General features: G+C 42.6%; 1 protein-coding gene across 1 annotated transcript in view; it reads left to right on the top strand.

Annotated features, from left to right (window-relative positions):
- Positions 1-314: 314 nt before the first annotated feature.
- Positions 315-15,802, top strand: part of LOC129625390 (zinc finger protein 564-like) — a 60,450-nt gene continuing 44,962 nt past the window's right edge. Inside the window, exons 1-4 of the mRNA XM_055543703.1 lie at positions 315-468; positions 7,979-8,105; positions 8,438-8,498; positions 8,875-9,094. Coding sequence (XP_055399678.1) covers positions 466-468; positions 7,979-8,105; positions 8,438-8,498; positions 8,875-9,094 — 411 coding nt within the window. The 5' untranslated portion in view covers positions 315-465. The remainder of the gene's footprint in view (positions 469-7,978; positions 8,106-8,437; positions 8,499-8,874; positions 9,095-15,802) is intronic.

Genomic DNA, 15,802 nt, shown 5'->3' with positions numbered 1-15,802 from the left:
CCTGGCAGGTCTGGCCTGGGCCATCCTCTTATCTGTACTTGCTCCTTCTTCAAACTGAATCAGGAATCCCAGTGCAGGAGGAGCTGCAGAAGACACTAAAAGCAATCTTATCCAGGAAAAAGTCTTCTATCATGGGGTCGCAAACAGTCGGACACGACTGAGTGACTAAGCACAACAACAATAACAACAACGCAGCAAAAGTGACAGGCACGGGGGTCTGGCCTCACCTCACCTCCCGCAAGTTGTCACTTAGGCACAAGGGGCGGGGCTTTGGGATCTGTCCAACCAGGAGGACGCTGAGGCAGATGGGCGGGGCGATGTCCCGCTACGTGGACTTCCTTTCTTTTTCGCATTGCGCAGGTTTCGTGTTCTGTCTGGTTCACTCCCCTGGTCATTCTCCTGCATCTTCTGTCGCTCTGGTGGTTGTCTCTGGGAGGGACTCAGACAGTCCCAGGAGACCTGGAAATGGTGAGTGTGCTAACCAGGGCATCGGACGCCGCGGTAGGACTAGTGGGAATCGGCGGAAACCCGCCATTTTGACCTGGCCCCTCGTGTTCACCCCTGGAGTGTGCAGATACGCGTTGTCTGGGGCTCCGCTCGGATCTCAGTCCCCTCGGGTTCTCAGCGGGGTTGCTGGCCGGCAGCCGGGTCCCCGGGCGTCCAATCTTGTCACTTCCGGAAGAAACTTCCGCCCCGAAGCCTCTGCCCGCTGGCTCTGCGCCTGCAGACCCTCTTCTCCCCTAGATTGTGCGCTGACCACGTGCACAGTCTTCAGGGGACAATCGGGACATGTCCAGGGTTCTGTCGTGGGATTAGCTGTTGTCTGAGGGGTTCCAGACCATCTCTTCTGCAGGAAGGAGAGGGGGAGCGCTGGGTTTCCTTTGAGTTTTCCGAGTATTTGGGAAGTGGACTCTTAAAATTGAACACCTTAGCCCTCTAGAGCAGCTTTGTAGGACTGGCAATGAATCATTAAATTTCCAGATCGCTCCCTTCATTCTCAAAGTCGATTTCGCTTCTTCGATTCAAATTACTTATCAGCTGTTTGTCTCTGCGTTGCATTTAAACACAAGCAATGTTCTAACTGTTCATCCTGTTTGCGGAGTTGTGGATGGCATGTTTGCAAGGGGCGGGGCAGGGCGGGGCGGGGCGGGGCGGGGCGGGGGCGGTCTGTAGATATTTTACCTGAGTGGCAAGCCGCGAAAATAACCACTGGAAAGTAGGTTGTATGAAATCCTTTCCGTTCCCGATTTCTTTTTTTTTTTTATTGAGAACATATATCCTAGAAGAAGTCCTTTCGTGGAGGATTTTTTCTTTTTTTAATTCATCTATTCATTTTTGGCTGTGCTGGGCCTTTATCTCTGCGCGGGCCCTTCTCCAGTAGCGGAAAGCGGGGGCCTTTCTTGGCTGCATTGCTTGAGCTTCTCATTGCAGTGGTCACCCCTGCCGCCTCGGAGCAGGTGTCTCAGGGCAGGTGAGCCAGGTAGTTGGCTCCGGTCTCTAGAGCACTGTCTTAGTAGCTCCTCCGCATGTGGGATCGTCCCAGAATAGGAATGGAACCCATGTCTCCTGTCTTTACCTCTGAGCCACCGGGGAGCCCACCTAGAGGATTTTTTGAAAATTTTTCTGGATCTACCCTGTCAGTCACTATGTTAACTCCCGTTCAAAAGATTTAGTCCTTAATTTGAGTTTCTTTTTTTTTTTTTCAATAGTGTAAAATGTATTTAATTAATAGAACCTGGTAAGAGCTAAGAGAGGTTAATTTCAGGGGGGAATAAATTCTACTATTACATTCCACTTGTGAACAATTTTTGTTTGACTATTTTTTATTCCCTGAATGAGTCTGGTGATTTATTTTGGACTGTGCTGTTGGTTGATTTCAAATGGCATTATAGGATTTAGACTTGCAGACTATAAGTATTCAAGTATGATTAATTATGTAGAAAATAAACTTGCCCTGGAAATATTAATTGATATATATTTTCTGAAAGGAATAGATACTTGGGGTTTTCTGGGTGGAGTAGTAAAAGTGACTTGTAGTTTTCTTCTCTCATTTCCACATAAACATTGGATTTGAGTGATTTTCCTGAATTAGTCAGACAGGGTTTGTATATTTAAAATTTCTGTGGTGGTAGAGAGCCCTTTAAATGGAGAGCAGAGCCTGAGGTCAGTGTTTTCAGGCTAAGGCCCCCTTGGAGCCTTCAAGGGGAAGTACTTGAAGGTACTCATATATTTGGAATCATACCGTTTATAGCTTTGTCAGATTGACTTCTTTCAGTTAACAATATACTTTTGAGCTTTCCTGGTGTGTTTTCATAGCTTGATTTCTTCCCTGGTGGCTCAGTAGTAAAGAATCCACCTGCCAAAGATTGAAGGCGGGAGGAGAAGGGGATGACTGAGGAGGAAATGGTGAAGGACAGGGAAGCCTGGTGTGCTGCAGTCCATGGGGTCACCAAGAGTCTGACACGACTGAGCAGCTGAACAACAATTTCATCATGTGGATATACTGCTGATTATTTGACTCTTGCAAGATATCTTGCTTACCTTTCAACTCAGGACAGTTGTGAATAAAGCTCTACAGGTATTTATGTGCAGGTTCTGTGTGAATATGAGTCAACCTTATTTGGACAAATAACAGTGTGATTGTGGGCCTTAATTTACATATTGAGTATATTTTGTTTTGAAAGAAAGCTCCTGTCTTCCATGGTAAGGGTACCAAATTCCATTCCCCCCATGTTAGGGCATCCCTGGTGGCTCAGTGGTAAAGAACCCACCTGCCAATGCAGGGGACCCAGGTTCAATCCCTGGGTTGGGAAGATCCCTTGGAGTAGGAAATGTCAGTACACTCCAGTATTCTTGCCTAGAGAATTCCATGGACAGAGGAGCCTGGTGGGCTACAGTCCATGGGGTCACAAAGAGTCGGACTCATTTGAGTGACTACACTTTCACTTTTATAATTGCTTTACAATGTTACAATTCTGCTGTACAACAACATGAATCAGCTATATGTACACATATATCACCTCCATAGAAGAGACTTTTTTTTTATTTTAATGGTGTGAAATTTTACTCTTTTTTCTTTTACAGACCTTGTGTTTGTTGTTATATTTGAAAATTCATCACCAAACCTAAGGTGACCTAGATGTCATCCTATGATATGTTCCAGAAGTTTGTTACTTTTGAATCTTAAAAAACATTTTCTCATTTATTTACGTATTATTTAGCTGTGCCAGGTCTTAGTTTTGACACGTGGAATCTTGTTCCCTGACCAGGAATTGAATTTGAACCCCCTGCATTTGGGAACATGAAGTCTTAGCCACTGGACCACCAGGGAAGTCCCACTTATGCATTTTACATTTAGATCTGTGATACGTTTTCAGGGTTTTTGGGTGAGATGTATAAATCCTGTGTCTACATTTGTTTTGTTTGTGTGTGTGTGTTTGTGAATATCCATTATTTCCAGCCATGTTTGTTTAAAAGATTTTGTTTGAATTGCCTTTCCTTCCTTGTCCAAGTTCACTGTGGATCTATAGGAGAACAATTGATTTTCTTTCAGTCTCGGCAACTCCAGTTATCTATTGTTGGAGAAACTTTCAGATGTTTCACAGAGATAAGTGAAGTGTAGAAAGTGAGTGTTAGTCACTCAGTCGTGTCCAGCTGTTTGGGACCCCATGGACTGTAGCCCCCCAGGCTCCTTTGTCCATGGGATTCCCCAGGCAAGAATATTGGAGTGGGTAGCTATTTCCTTTTTCAGGGGAATCTTCCCAAACCCGGGATTGAACCCACATCTCCTGCATTGGCTGGCTGATTTTTTTACCATGTGAGCCACCTGGGAAGCCTAATTATGCCCTAGAGAATAAATATTTGCTTTTACCTACAGGATTCATGAATATCTTCTTTCACCAGGAATAGATATTCCCTCTGTTACTTATTTGTGGTTATAAGTGGGTGCTGGATTTTACAAAATCCTTTTAAATTTTCATTTCCCTCTCTGTTCCTTTCTGATACTAATAATTTCTATCTACCCTTGTAGTCTATTGACTAGATGTTTATCGGTGTTATTAATCTCATCAAAGATCTGGCTTAAATTTTTTTCTCCTTCAATTATATTAATTTCCTTTCTGATTTTTATAATTTATTCCACTTTCTTTGTGGTTTTATGCTCTTCTCTTTGTTGTTTCCTAAGATAAATGCTTGCATTATTGTTTACAGATCTTTGTTTTTTCTGAGTGTATTTGATGATGGCATAATTTTCTCTGTAGATACTGCTTTTGCATCATCCCACAGTTTGCTGCTACTGCTGCTAAGTCACTTCAGTCATGTCCGACTCTGTGCGACCCCATTGACAGGAGCACGCCAGGCTCCCCGGTCCCTGGGATTCTCCAGGCAAGAACACTGGAGTGGGTTGCCATTTCCTTCTCCAATGCATGAAAGTGAAAAGTGAAAGTGAAGTCACTCAGTCGTGTCTGACTCTTAGCGACCCCATGGACTGCAGCCCACCAGGCTCCTCCATCCCTGGGATTTTCCAGGCAAGAGTACTGGAGTGGGGTGCCATTGCTGTGCTGGGTCTTCCTTGCAGCACGGGCTTTCTCTACTTGTGGTGAGCAGGGGCTACTCTCTAGTTGCGGCGTGCAGGCTTCTTATTGCGGTGTCTTCTCTTGTGGAGCTCAGGCTGTGGGTGTGGGCGAGTTTTCGTAGTTGTGGTGGCGCACAGGCTTGGTTGCCCCGTCATCATGTGGGATCTTCCTGTACCAGGGATCAGACCTGCGTCCTCTTCATTAGCAGGTGGTTTCTCAACCACTAGACCATCAGGGAAGCCCCTTAAGTTAATTTTATGTTTCAGAAAGTTTTCTGTCTTGTTGAATGTTCCATGTGTGTTTGAAAAGAATGTCAATTTTGCTTTCGTCGCATTGATCATTTCTTAGATTACAATTAAACTGAATTGTTTCATGGTGCTGTTCAGTTCAATTTTTTTTTTTTAGTTTTTTGTTTTGTGCTGGGATATAGCCAATTAACAATGTTGTGATAGTTTCAGGTGAACAGGGAAGGGACTGAGTCATACATATACATGTACCTATTCTCTTCTAAACTCCCCTCCCATCCAGGCTGCTACATAACATTGAGCAAAGTTTTATGTGCTATACAGTAGGTCTTTGTTGGTTATCCATTTTAAACATAACAGTGTGTATATGTCCATCCCTGACTCTCTGTCTCCTCCCCTCACCCTCAACCATAAACTCATTCTGAGAGTCTGTTTCTGTTCTATAAGTAAGTTCATTTGTATCATTTCTTTTTAGATTACACATGTAAGGGATATGATAAGATATTTCTCCTCTGTCCGACTTCACTCAGTATGACACTCTCTGCTGCTGCTGCTGCTGCTAAGTCGCTTCAGTAGTGTCCGACTCTGTGCGACCCCATAGACGGCAGCCCACCAGGCTCCCCCGTCCCTGGGATTCTCCAGGCAAGATGACACTCTCTAGGTCCATCCATGTTGCTGCAGACGGCTTTATTTTTAATGGTGGAGTAATATTCCATTGTATATATGTACCACATCTTCTTTATCTATTCCTCTGTCAATGAACATTTAGGTTGCTTCCATGTCTTGGCTATTAAACAGTGCTGCAGTGAACACTGGGGCACATGTATCTTTTCTAATCATGTTTTTTCTCCAGGTAATTGCCCAGGAGTCCTCCTTGCATTTTTCATGTCTTGCCTTATATAGTTTGCCGCTTTGTTGCTATGTATGTACATGTGAAAGACACTTTTTTGGAGAATGGACCTTTTTATCATTTTGTCAAGTTCCTTCTACTCTCTCTGTGTGTGTTGGTCTTTAAATACTTCAGTCCATTTGGTTCTTGCTTGTATTTTTTGTTTTCCTGAAAAGAACTCCAAGTTGATTCTAGGCTTTGTTTCTCTATATCAAAAGTGTATTTCTACCTTCTGACAGTATAGTCTCTTTGCCTTTTTTTTTTCTCTCTATTTGATTATAATACACTTTCATCTCCATTTTAGGTGTTTTCATTTTTCTTGTTCAACTGAAATTCATCATTAGTATTAGCAAAATCTTACCGGTTGTTACTTATTCTTGTATCTCTTCTCCTTCAGTTATTTTCATCCTATGTATCTAAGTCTTCTGTTAGAAGGTCACGTGAGGGTCATGGATATTGTGTTCTATATATATTTTTTGTGTGTGTCTTTATGTGAGACTCTGGTGAAACAGTTTTTTGGTAACAGGCTCTAAGAACAGAATATTTGGGGCATTTTTAAAAAGTCGTTTCTTTTCTCTTTTCCATTTTCAGGACACCAGTTTGCCCTTTGAATCAGTGTTCTCATGACTCTGGGGGGACTTGTTCATTTCAAGTTTCTTATTCTCCTCTTGTGACATGGAGAATCATGACTTCCAAATTCACAAATCCCAGACTACATTGTCATCTGGCAGTGGCTGTAGTGGCAACCTGGGAAACACTTGTTCCTGAAATTGCAGGATGGAGACTTCATGTCCTTTTGAAGGAAGCCAATGATGAAAGTCTTACATCTTTTATAATTATGAGAAAATTCACCATCAGGATATTATGGACATTGGTGAACTCTCTTGTAAACTGTAGCTCTTAACCTATGACTTAAGGGCAGTAAGGCTCAGGGTGTACTGTTAAGAGTGTGATGAAAAAGAGATTTTCCAGCACATAATTGCCCTATATGTTCTAAAATTTGGCTGGAAGCCGCCCTGAGGCACCTGAGTATAGGAATTTTGTGGTCTAGATTTTTTATTTTTTTAACTTACTGGATTTTCGCTCCGTGCACAGATTTTCTCTATGGCTTCTTGTGGTGGTTAGTTCTCTTGTTACAGAGAGCACGGGGCTCTAGAATACAGGCTCAGTAGTTGTCGCCCACAGGCTTAGTTGCCCCGGGGCATGTGAGATCTTCTCTGACCAAGGATTGAATTTTTGTCTCCTGTTTTGGGAGCTTCCCTGGTGGCTCAGACACTAAAGAGTCTGCCTGCAATGCAGGAGATGAGGGTTCAATCCCTGTGTCAGGAAGGACCCCGGAGACAGAAGTGGCAACCCACCCCAGTATTCTTGCCTGGAGAATTCCATGGACAGAGGATTGTGGTGGGCTACAGTCCAAGGGATCGCAAAGAGTCAGACACGACTGAGCGAATAGCACTCCTGCATTGGCAGGCAGATTCCTAAATACTGAACCACCAGTATTCATAAACCGTGTACTGGAATATCACTTTTTTAAAAATATATAATTTAGGAACCAGGAATGTCCCTAATGTATTATTGCTTCTTCCCCATAACTGAGGTCTAAGTTTGAAATCGCTTCCTACCTACATCAAGTTTTTTTTATAGAAAAAAAGGAAAAACAGACTCTGTGATAGTTATTACACAACTTAAAGGCAGTGTACTTACAGAAGAGTACTTACATTCAGGCAACTGCATGTGATTTCTTCTAAATACTTGGAGGACCTTGGGACAGTATGGCCAGCTGGGCTTTGTTAAAAGTTTTGAGTTCTGCAGGCCACCTGGGCACTGATGTTAGGTGATAGGACTAGAAAACACCATCCAGTTTTTCGCTGCCTTTTTATTCATTGAAACCTCATGCAGTCTGGATCCTCTGCCCCATGGGGTACTGTAAATTGTAGACCATAAGGAAGAATATGAAAGAATTTTTTCACAAGAACTAAATGATTCCTAAAATGGTATTTATTCCATCTGCATAGGATTTCTAATGTTTCCCTACATTCTCTGGCTCTGCTATGATCGTGATAGGAGTGACGCTGTGACCACAGAAATGATGTGTAAATGGTTTCATTTCTTGAAATTATTGAGGAAATGTGGAAAGTAAGTTTTTCATGATCAAGTCATAGAATGACTCTTTATAAACAATAAAATAGTACATCACCCTCCTGTAAATGGAGTGTGGGTATCTAGTGCTGTCTCATGCATCTTACTGTTACATATTTTGGGTGTTTTAGGACTCGTTGGCCTTTGAGGATGTGGCTGTAAACTTTACCCTGGATGAGTGGGTTTTACTGGATTCCTCACAGAGGAAACTCTACAGAGATGTGATGCGGGAAAACTTCAGGAATGTAGTCTCAGTAGGTAAGAATGAAGAATTCCTTCGCTTTGTCAATTAGACAGCAAGTGTTTCTTATCCGTCTGTACTGTTCAGAGATATGGAATATGGAAAGAGAGGACACTGGTAAAGAAAGCAGGGGGAAAAAAAGGAATTCCCTGGGAGTCCAGAGGTTAAGTATCAGCACTTTCACTGCCATGGCCCTGGTTCAATCCCTGGTCAAGAAACTAAGATCCCACAAGATGTACAGGAAGGTGAAAAGAAAAAAAAGAAACTGGGCGGTGTCAGAGTTCATTATGGACATAACGTTCTATAATGTCTAATACTTTGGGATCTTTTTTCTGGGTCTGCATTTCAGAAGCAAAACAGGAAGATCAGGACATTGACGATCAGGACAAAAACCAGGAGAGAAAATTACGGTGAGCCATATGTATAGTACAAAGCATGTCTCATGTGAGAATCTTATGAAAACCTAAAAGGAAGCAAACAAAATAAATAGCTCCATCTTCAAATTTAGTTGTTTTTAGAGAATGTCTGCCTCAAATTTTCTTTAATGTGATATAAATGTTCTGTGTTTGAAATATAGTTTGTGTGCAGTCAGTATTCATAAAGCCTATATTTGAATATTACTTTTTAATAAAAAAGGGAAAGTCCTGTTAACAGCATTCAGTTTATTTGACTTCTACCAAGTCACACAAGATAGAAAACCTCACTATTCCTATAAATCATAATAAAGACAATAAATATAATGTAATTAAGGAAAAAAATCATTAATAGTATTCTCATGATTTACAGAAATCCCAAGGCAGAGAGACACTCTGAAAAGAAAGACATTAATTCCTCTGAAGAAAGCTTCAACCTTATTCCAACTCCCAATGTGAAGAGAACTCGTGATATAAAACCATGGGAATGCAGAGCATGTGGGAAAGTCTTCATGTATCATTCATCCCTTACTAGACACATGAAATGTCACATTGAAAACAGATCAGGAGATCGCCGAAAGTACCGTGAGAAGGTATATAAATGTAAAGAATGTGGAATAGCATTCATTTTTCCTAGTGCTCTGAAAACCCATGAGAGGAGTCACACGGGGGAGAAACCCTATGAATGTAAGGAATGTGGCAAAGCCTTTGCGTGGCACACAACTTTTCGAAAACACATGGGAACACACACTGGAGATTTACCTTACAAGTGTCAGAAATGTGAGAAAGCATTCATTTATCCAAGTCACCTACGAATGCATGAAAGCACTCATAAAGGACATAAGCCCTATAAATGTACAGAATGTGGAAAAACCTTTGAAAGTCCTGAAACTATTGAAATACATGAAAGGATTCACAGGGGAGAAAAACCTTATGAATGTAAGCAGTGTGGTAAAGCTTTCAAACGTTTGAGGTCCTTCCAGGCACACAAAAGACATCACACAGGAGAGACACCGTTTGTATGTAAAACATGCTCCAAAGTATTGAATACTGCCTGGTCGCTTCGAAATCATGAAAGAATCCACACTGGAGAAAAACCATATAAGTGTAAGGAATGTGGCAAAGCCTTCTTATTGAATGTAACCCTTCAGAAACACATGATAACACATACTGGGGATGGACCTTATAAATGTAAAGAATGTGAGAGAGTATTCATTCATCCCAGTTCTTTTAAAGTACATGAAAGGAGTCACACTGGAGAGAAACCATATCAATGTGACCAGTGTGGTAAATGGTACCGGTATCCATCATTTTTAAAAATACATCGAAGGACCCATAGTTGACAGAGGGGACACTTTGAATGTTTGGGAATGGGAAATAAAAGGGAAACCTTCTGTTCCCCTTATGTTGATGTGCATGAAAGAATTCACACTGGACAGAAACCTATCAATTTGATGGAAATGTCAGAAATCCCATTTGTGTCTCAGTCATTCAAAAACCCACGAGACTACACACTGGATGGAAATCATAAAATGTGAAGAATGTGGAAAAGGCTTTTCCCAATCTTAGTTTCTGGATCCATAAAAGGATTCACTAGGTAAAACCTTGTTTGTAAACAGCCTCAGAAATCCTTAAATTGGCTGATATCATTATATGGAAAAACTCCCATGGAGAAGATGTGTAAATGTAAATAACATGAGATAAATTGATAAAGTAATCTATGCTTAATGTACCAGAAAACCTTCAGCATGAAAGAGTTGTTTTATTTTTATTTATTAGTATTTTCTTTTGACCTCATCTTGGGACATGTAGGATCTTAGTTCCCCAACCAGTGTTGGAAGCTATGCCCCTGCCGTGGAGGCACGTTGTCTTAACCACTGGACTGCTGGGGAAGTCCCAAAGGAATTGTTTTTAAAATTTATAAATGTGTTGTGTTTACTAAAGATCTTTCTTCAAGTTTAACCTTAAATGGTGGATTTCTACTCATTTCAGAAAGGAATATTAATGTCAGTTATTTCTGTAAGTTATCTTTCAACCACAGTACATAAGGTTTAAAGGTAGTAATTTTTCCTTTACTCAGATAGTGATTTTTTTTTCCTCTTTGGGTGTAATAGAAAAGGATAACTTTGTTTCTTTGCTAGGCAAAGGGGGCCACAGCGGGCTAATGCCCTCAAAACCATGTGTTCCCACTTGGGGAAGAGACTGAGAAAGTTTTATAGTAATTGTTCAAAGAGGTTCACTTCATGGACATTCTTCTGACGGGTGGGTGGTGAGGCAAGTTGGAATCAGCATCATCAACCTGAGGTCCAACTGGTCTGGGGTCTACCTGTTTGTGGGCAGCATGCCCTCCTTAATCATTAACTTTTCCCACCTGAGGGAGTTTCAGTTTCTGCAAAATAGCTCAGAGATACTGTTGTGTGTGTTCATTGATGGGGAATCAGGACCTTGCCCCAAGGCTGCTCTTGACTCTTTATCCCTGGTCTTGCACCCCCTCCCTTCCCTGATTAACAGCTGCTTGCCTCAGCCCACTGGAACTCAGGGAAGCTCATGGAAGCTGAGTGAAGGCTGTTTCCTGTAATCAAAGAGATGGACACAGAAAGGCCTTGTCCCCAGGAGCCCCACAGGGTCCGGCTCAGTATCAGTGTGGCAGTTCCTAGATATATAACCTATTATATATATTGTACCCCTTTTTATGGGCTTCCCTGGTAGCTCAACTTGTAAAGAATCTGCCTGCAATGCAGGAGACCCCTGTTCAATTCCTGGGTCAGGAAGATCCCCTGGAGAAGGGATAGGCTATCCACTCCAGTATTCTTGGGCTTCCCTGGTGGCTCAGACAGTAAAGAATCCACCTGCAATGCAGGAGACCTGGGTTCGATCCCTGGGTTGGGATGATCCCCTGGAGGAGGACATGGCAACCCACTCCAATTGGTGGTGGTGAGTATAGGAGCCTTTTTCCATTTCCATTCTATTAATCACTTGGAATTAATATTATGTATGGCTAGGATGTCAAAGAGTATTGTCGCTAAGTCACTTCACTCGTTTTGACTCTGTGTGACCCCATAGACGGCAGCCCACCAGGCTCCCCCGTCCCTGGAATTCTCCAGGCAAGAACACTGGAGTGGGTTGCCATTTCCTTCTCCAATGCATGAAAGTGAAGAGTGAGAGGTAATACTACTAGGTAAATTATGATTTTTCCTATTTGTTTTTTCTATTTCTAACTAATAATTGAACAGACTGCTTGTGTGCGTGGGTGTGTGGATGCTCAGTCATATCTGACTCTTTGTGACCCTTTGGATTGCAGCCCACCAGGTTCCTCTGTCCATGGACTTTTTCCAGGCAAGAATACTGGAGTGGATTGCTATTTCCTATTCCAGGGGATCTTTCCGAACCAGAGACTGAACCCATGTCTCACGCATCTCCTACATTGGCAGGTGGACTGTACCACTGCACCACCCGGGAAGCCTGAATAGACTATGAGACTTGTTTTAATCCTAAAAATGTCAAGTTAGAGATACCTTGCCTGTGAGTAATATTAGAACCTATGCTATGCTATGCTAAGTCACTTCAGTCGTGTCCGACTCTGTGTGACCGCATAGACGGCAGCCCACCAGGCTCCCCCGTCCCTGGGATTCTCCAGGCAAGAACACTGGAGTGGGTTGCCATTTCCTTCTCCAATGCATGAAAGTGAAAAGTGAAAGTGAAGTCGCTCAGTCATATCCGACTCTTAGCAACCCCATGGACTGCAGCCCACCAGGCTCCTCCGTCCATGGGATTTTCCAGGTAAGAGTACTGGAGTGGGGTGCCATTGCCTTCTCCGAATATTAGAACCTAGACTTTCTAAAATCCATCCTCTTTGTGGTTCCTTGTTAACATTCACCAGTAGCTCACCTGTGTGTGATTTAAAAGCAAAAGTAAAAAAGACATTGTTCAGATATTAGAGCCCCCACCCTGGGAGACAGACAGTTACACAGGAGGTTCAAGGGCAGCATCTTCCAGCTTATTTTCCAAACTCCGTGAACTTTTAGTGAAGAGTATCATCAACACCAGCAACCAGTGTTTGATTTCCATTTTTACAGATGTATAGTTTCCCCCAATGTCTTCATAGCTTCCACATGAAAGATCCAGCAGAGTTTGAATTTTTTCTGTTAGGCTTCCTGTGTCCACAAGGAAAGTATTTCAGAGTTTTCTGGTTGGGAATGTCCTCTGATTCCACCCTTCTCTGGATTGTATTTTTGTTTCTGTCCTACACATCAGTTTGCTTCTTTAGTGCATTGTGCGGTGCCATTCTTGATCCATTGTTTCCCTGTGAGAAGAATCACCTTCCTTCTGTCAGGAAGGCTGTGGGTGTTTCCTGTTACTTGTAGCTGAACATAAACCTTCAATGTGTTTTTTATTGTATTTTCTGTTTGAATTTTTTGTGAAACAGGTTTTGTCGTTTCAAATATTTTACCGATATTCTGAACTGTTCATTAGCCAACAAGTTTGTTTTTCATGTCCTCAGAGAATAAAGTACCCATTCAGAAAAACCATGTGTTATTCCTCATTTAATCATTGATACAGTCTTGTCAGTTTTATCCTGTGAGTGAGTACAAGGTCAGCTGCCTTATCTTTGGGGCATTTTCTTGCTTTTAGTTACAGTTTTCCTCATGAAACTAATTTCTTACTCTTTTTGGGGGGGCTGTGCTGGGCCTTTGTTGTCGCTCCTGGGCTTTCTCTAGTTGCAGCGAGCTGGGGCTACTCTCTAGTTGTGGTGTGCGCACATCTCATTGTGGTGGTTTCTCTTGTGGAGCACAGGCTCTAGGGTGCGTGGGCTTCCGTATTTGTGACACATGGGCCCAGTTGCCCTGTGGCATGTGGAATCCTACCCAACCAGGGACAGAACCTGTGTCCTCTGCATTGGCAGGCAGATTCCCAACCACTGGACCACCAAGAAAGTCCCTCATTTCTTCTTATCTACAGAAGTTAAAAAGATTGTTTCAGTGCCATCTTGATAGTGACCTCTAAGATCATAGCTCTAGTCAGATTCTAGGATGAAGTAAATTCTATTAATAATAAATTCTACTAAGAGTAACATGGAAACTTATATTCAGTTCAGTTCAGTCACTCAGTCATGTCTGACTCTCTGCAACCCCATGAATCGCAGCACGCCAGGCCTCCCTGTCCATTACCAGCTCCCAGAGTTCACTCAAACTCATGTCCATTGAGTCGGTGATGCCATCCAGCCATCTCAGCCTCTCATCCCCTTCTCCTGCCCCCAATCCCTCCCAGCATCAGAGTCTTTTCCAATGAGTCAACTCTTTGCATGAGGTGGCCAAAGTATTGGAGTTTCAGCTTCAGCATCAGTCCTTCCAATGAACACCCAGGACTGATCTCCTTTAGAATGGACTGCTTGGATCTCCTTGCAGTCCAAGGGACTCTCAAGAGTCTTCTCCAACACCACAGTTCAAAAGCATCAATTCTTTGGTGCTCAGCTTTCTTCACAGTCCAACTCTCACATCCATACATGACCACTGGAAAAACCATAGCCTTGACTAGATGGACCTTTGTTGGCAAAGCAATGTCTCTGCTTTTGAATATGCTATCTAAGTTGGTCATAACTTTCCTTCTAAGGAGTAAGGGTCTTTTAATTTCATGGCTGCAATCACCATCTGCAGTGATTTTGGAACCCCCCAAAATAAAGTCAGCCACTGTTTCCACTGTTTCCCCATCTATTTCCCATGAAGTGATGGGACCAGATGCCATGATCTTCGTTTTCTGAATGTTGAGCTTTAAGCCAACTTTTTCACTCTCCTCTTTCACTTTCATCAAGAGGCTTTTTAGTTCCTCTTCACTTTCTGCCCTAAGGGTGGTGTCATCTGCATATCTGAGGTTATTGATATTTCTCTCTGCAGTCTTGATTCCAGCTTGTGCTTCTCCCAGCCCAGCATTTCTCATGATGTACTCTGCATAGAAGTTAAATAAGCAGGGTGACATTATACAGCCTTGACATACTCCTTTTCCTGTTTGGAACCAGTCTGTTGTTCCATGTCCAGTTCTAGCTGTTGCTTCCTGACCTTCATATAGGTTTCTCAAGAGGCAGGTCAGGTGGTCTGGTATTCCCATCTCTTTCAGAATTTTCCATAGTTTATTGTGATCCACACAGTCAAAGGCTTTGGCATAGTCAACAAAGCAGAAATAGATGTTTTTTTCTGCAACTCTCTTGCTTTTTCGATGATCCAGTGGATGTTGGCAATTTGATCTCTGGTTCCTCTGCCTTTTCTAAAACCAGCTTGAACATCTGGAAGTTCACAGTTCGTGTATTGCTGAAGCCTGGCTTGGAGAATTTTGAGCATTACTTTACTAGTGTGTGAGATGAGTGCAGTTGTGCGGTTACCATATGTAAAATAGATAGACAGTGGGAATTGCTTTATGTCTCAGGAAACTCAGACAGGAGGTCTATATCAGCCTGGAGGGGTGGGATGGGGAGGAAGATGAGAGGCAGGTTCAAGAGGGTAGGGATATATGTATACCTATGGCTGATTCATGTTGAGGTTTGACAGAAAACAACAAAATTCTGTAAAGCAATTATCCTTCAATTAAATGTTTTTAAAAAGTAGAATTATAGGGTTAAAAAAAAAAGTGATTACAGGACTTCCCTGGTGGCTCAGTGGTAAAGAAGTCACCTGCCAGTACAGGAGACACGGGTTCAATCCCTGGTCGGGAAAAATCCCACATGCCTTGGAGCAACTGAGCCCATGGGCCACAACTACCAAGACCAAGTACCCTAGAGCCCCTGCTCAGCAATGAGAGAAGCCACCGCAAGGAGAGCCTGCACACCACAACTAGAGAGTTGCCCCTGCTGCCCACAACTAGAAAAAAGCCTGTGCAGCAACAAGGACCCAGCACAGCCAGATATAAATAAATAAATTATATTTAAAAAGATAAGTTAGAGGAAATGCATAAATTCCTTAGAAGAAACAAACTCAATTCAGTCGTTCAATCTTGTCCAATTCTTTGCAACTGCATGGACTGCAGCATGCCCGACTTCCCTGTCCATCACCAACTCCCAGAGCTTGCTCATCAAACTCATTGTCCATCGAGTTGGTGATGCCATCCAACCATCTCATCCTCTATTGTCCCCTTCTGCCTTCAATTTTTCCCAGTAGCAGGGTCTTTCTAATGAGTCAGTTCTTCGCATCAGGTGGCCAAAGTATTGGAGTTTCAGCTTCAGCATCAGTCCTTACAATGAATATTCAGGACTGATTTCCTTTAGGATGCACTGGTTGGATCTTGCTGTCCAAGGGACCCTCAAGAGTCTTCTC

The sequence above is a fragment of the Bubalus kerabau genome, chromosome 1 (assembly GCF_029407905.1).
Source record: "Bubalus kerabau isolate K-KA32 ecotype Philippines breed swamp buffalo chromosome 1, PCC_UOA_SB_1v2, whole genome shotgun sequence".
NCBI lineage: Eukaryota > Metazoa > Chordata > Mammalia > Artiodactyla > Bovidae > Bubalus > Bubalus kerabau.
The sequence above is the reverse complement of the archived record's forward strand: the minus strand, read 5'-3'. Positions and strand labels throughout refer to the sequence as shown.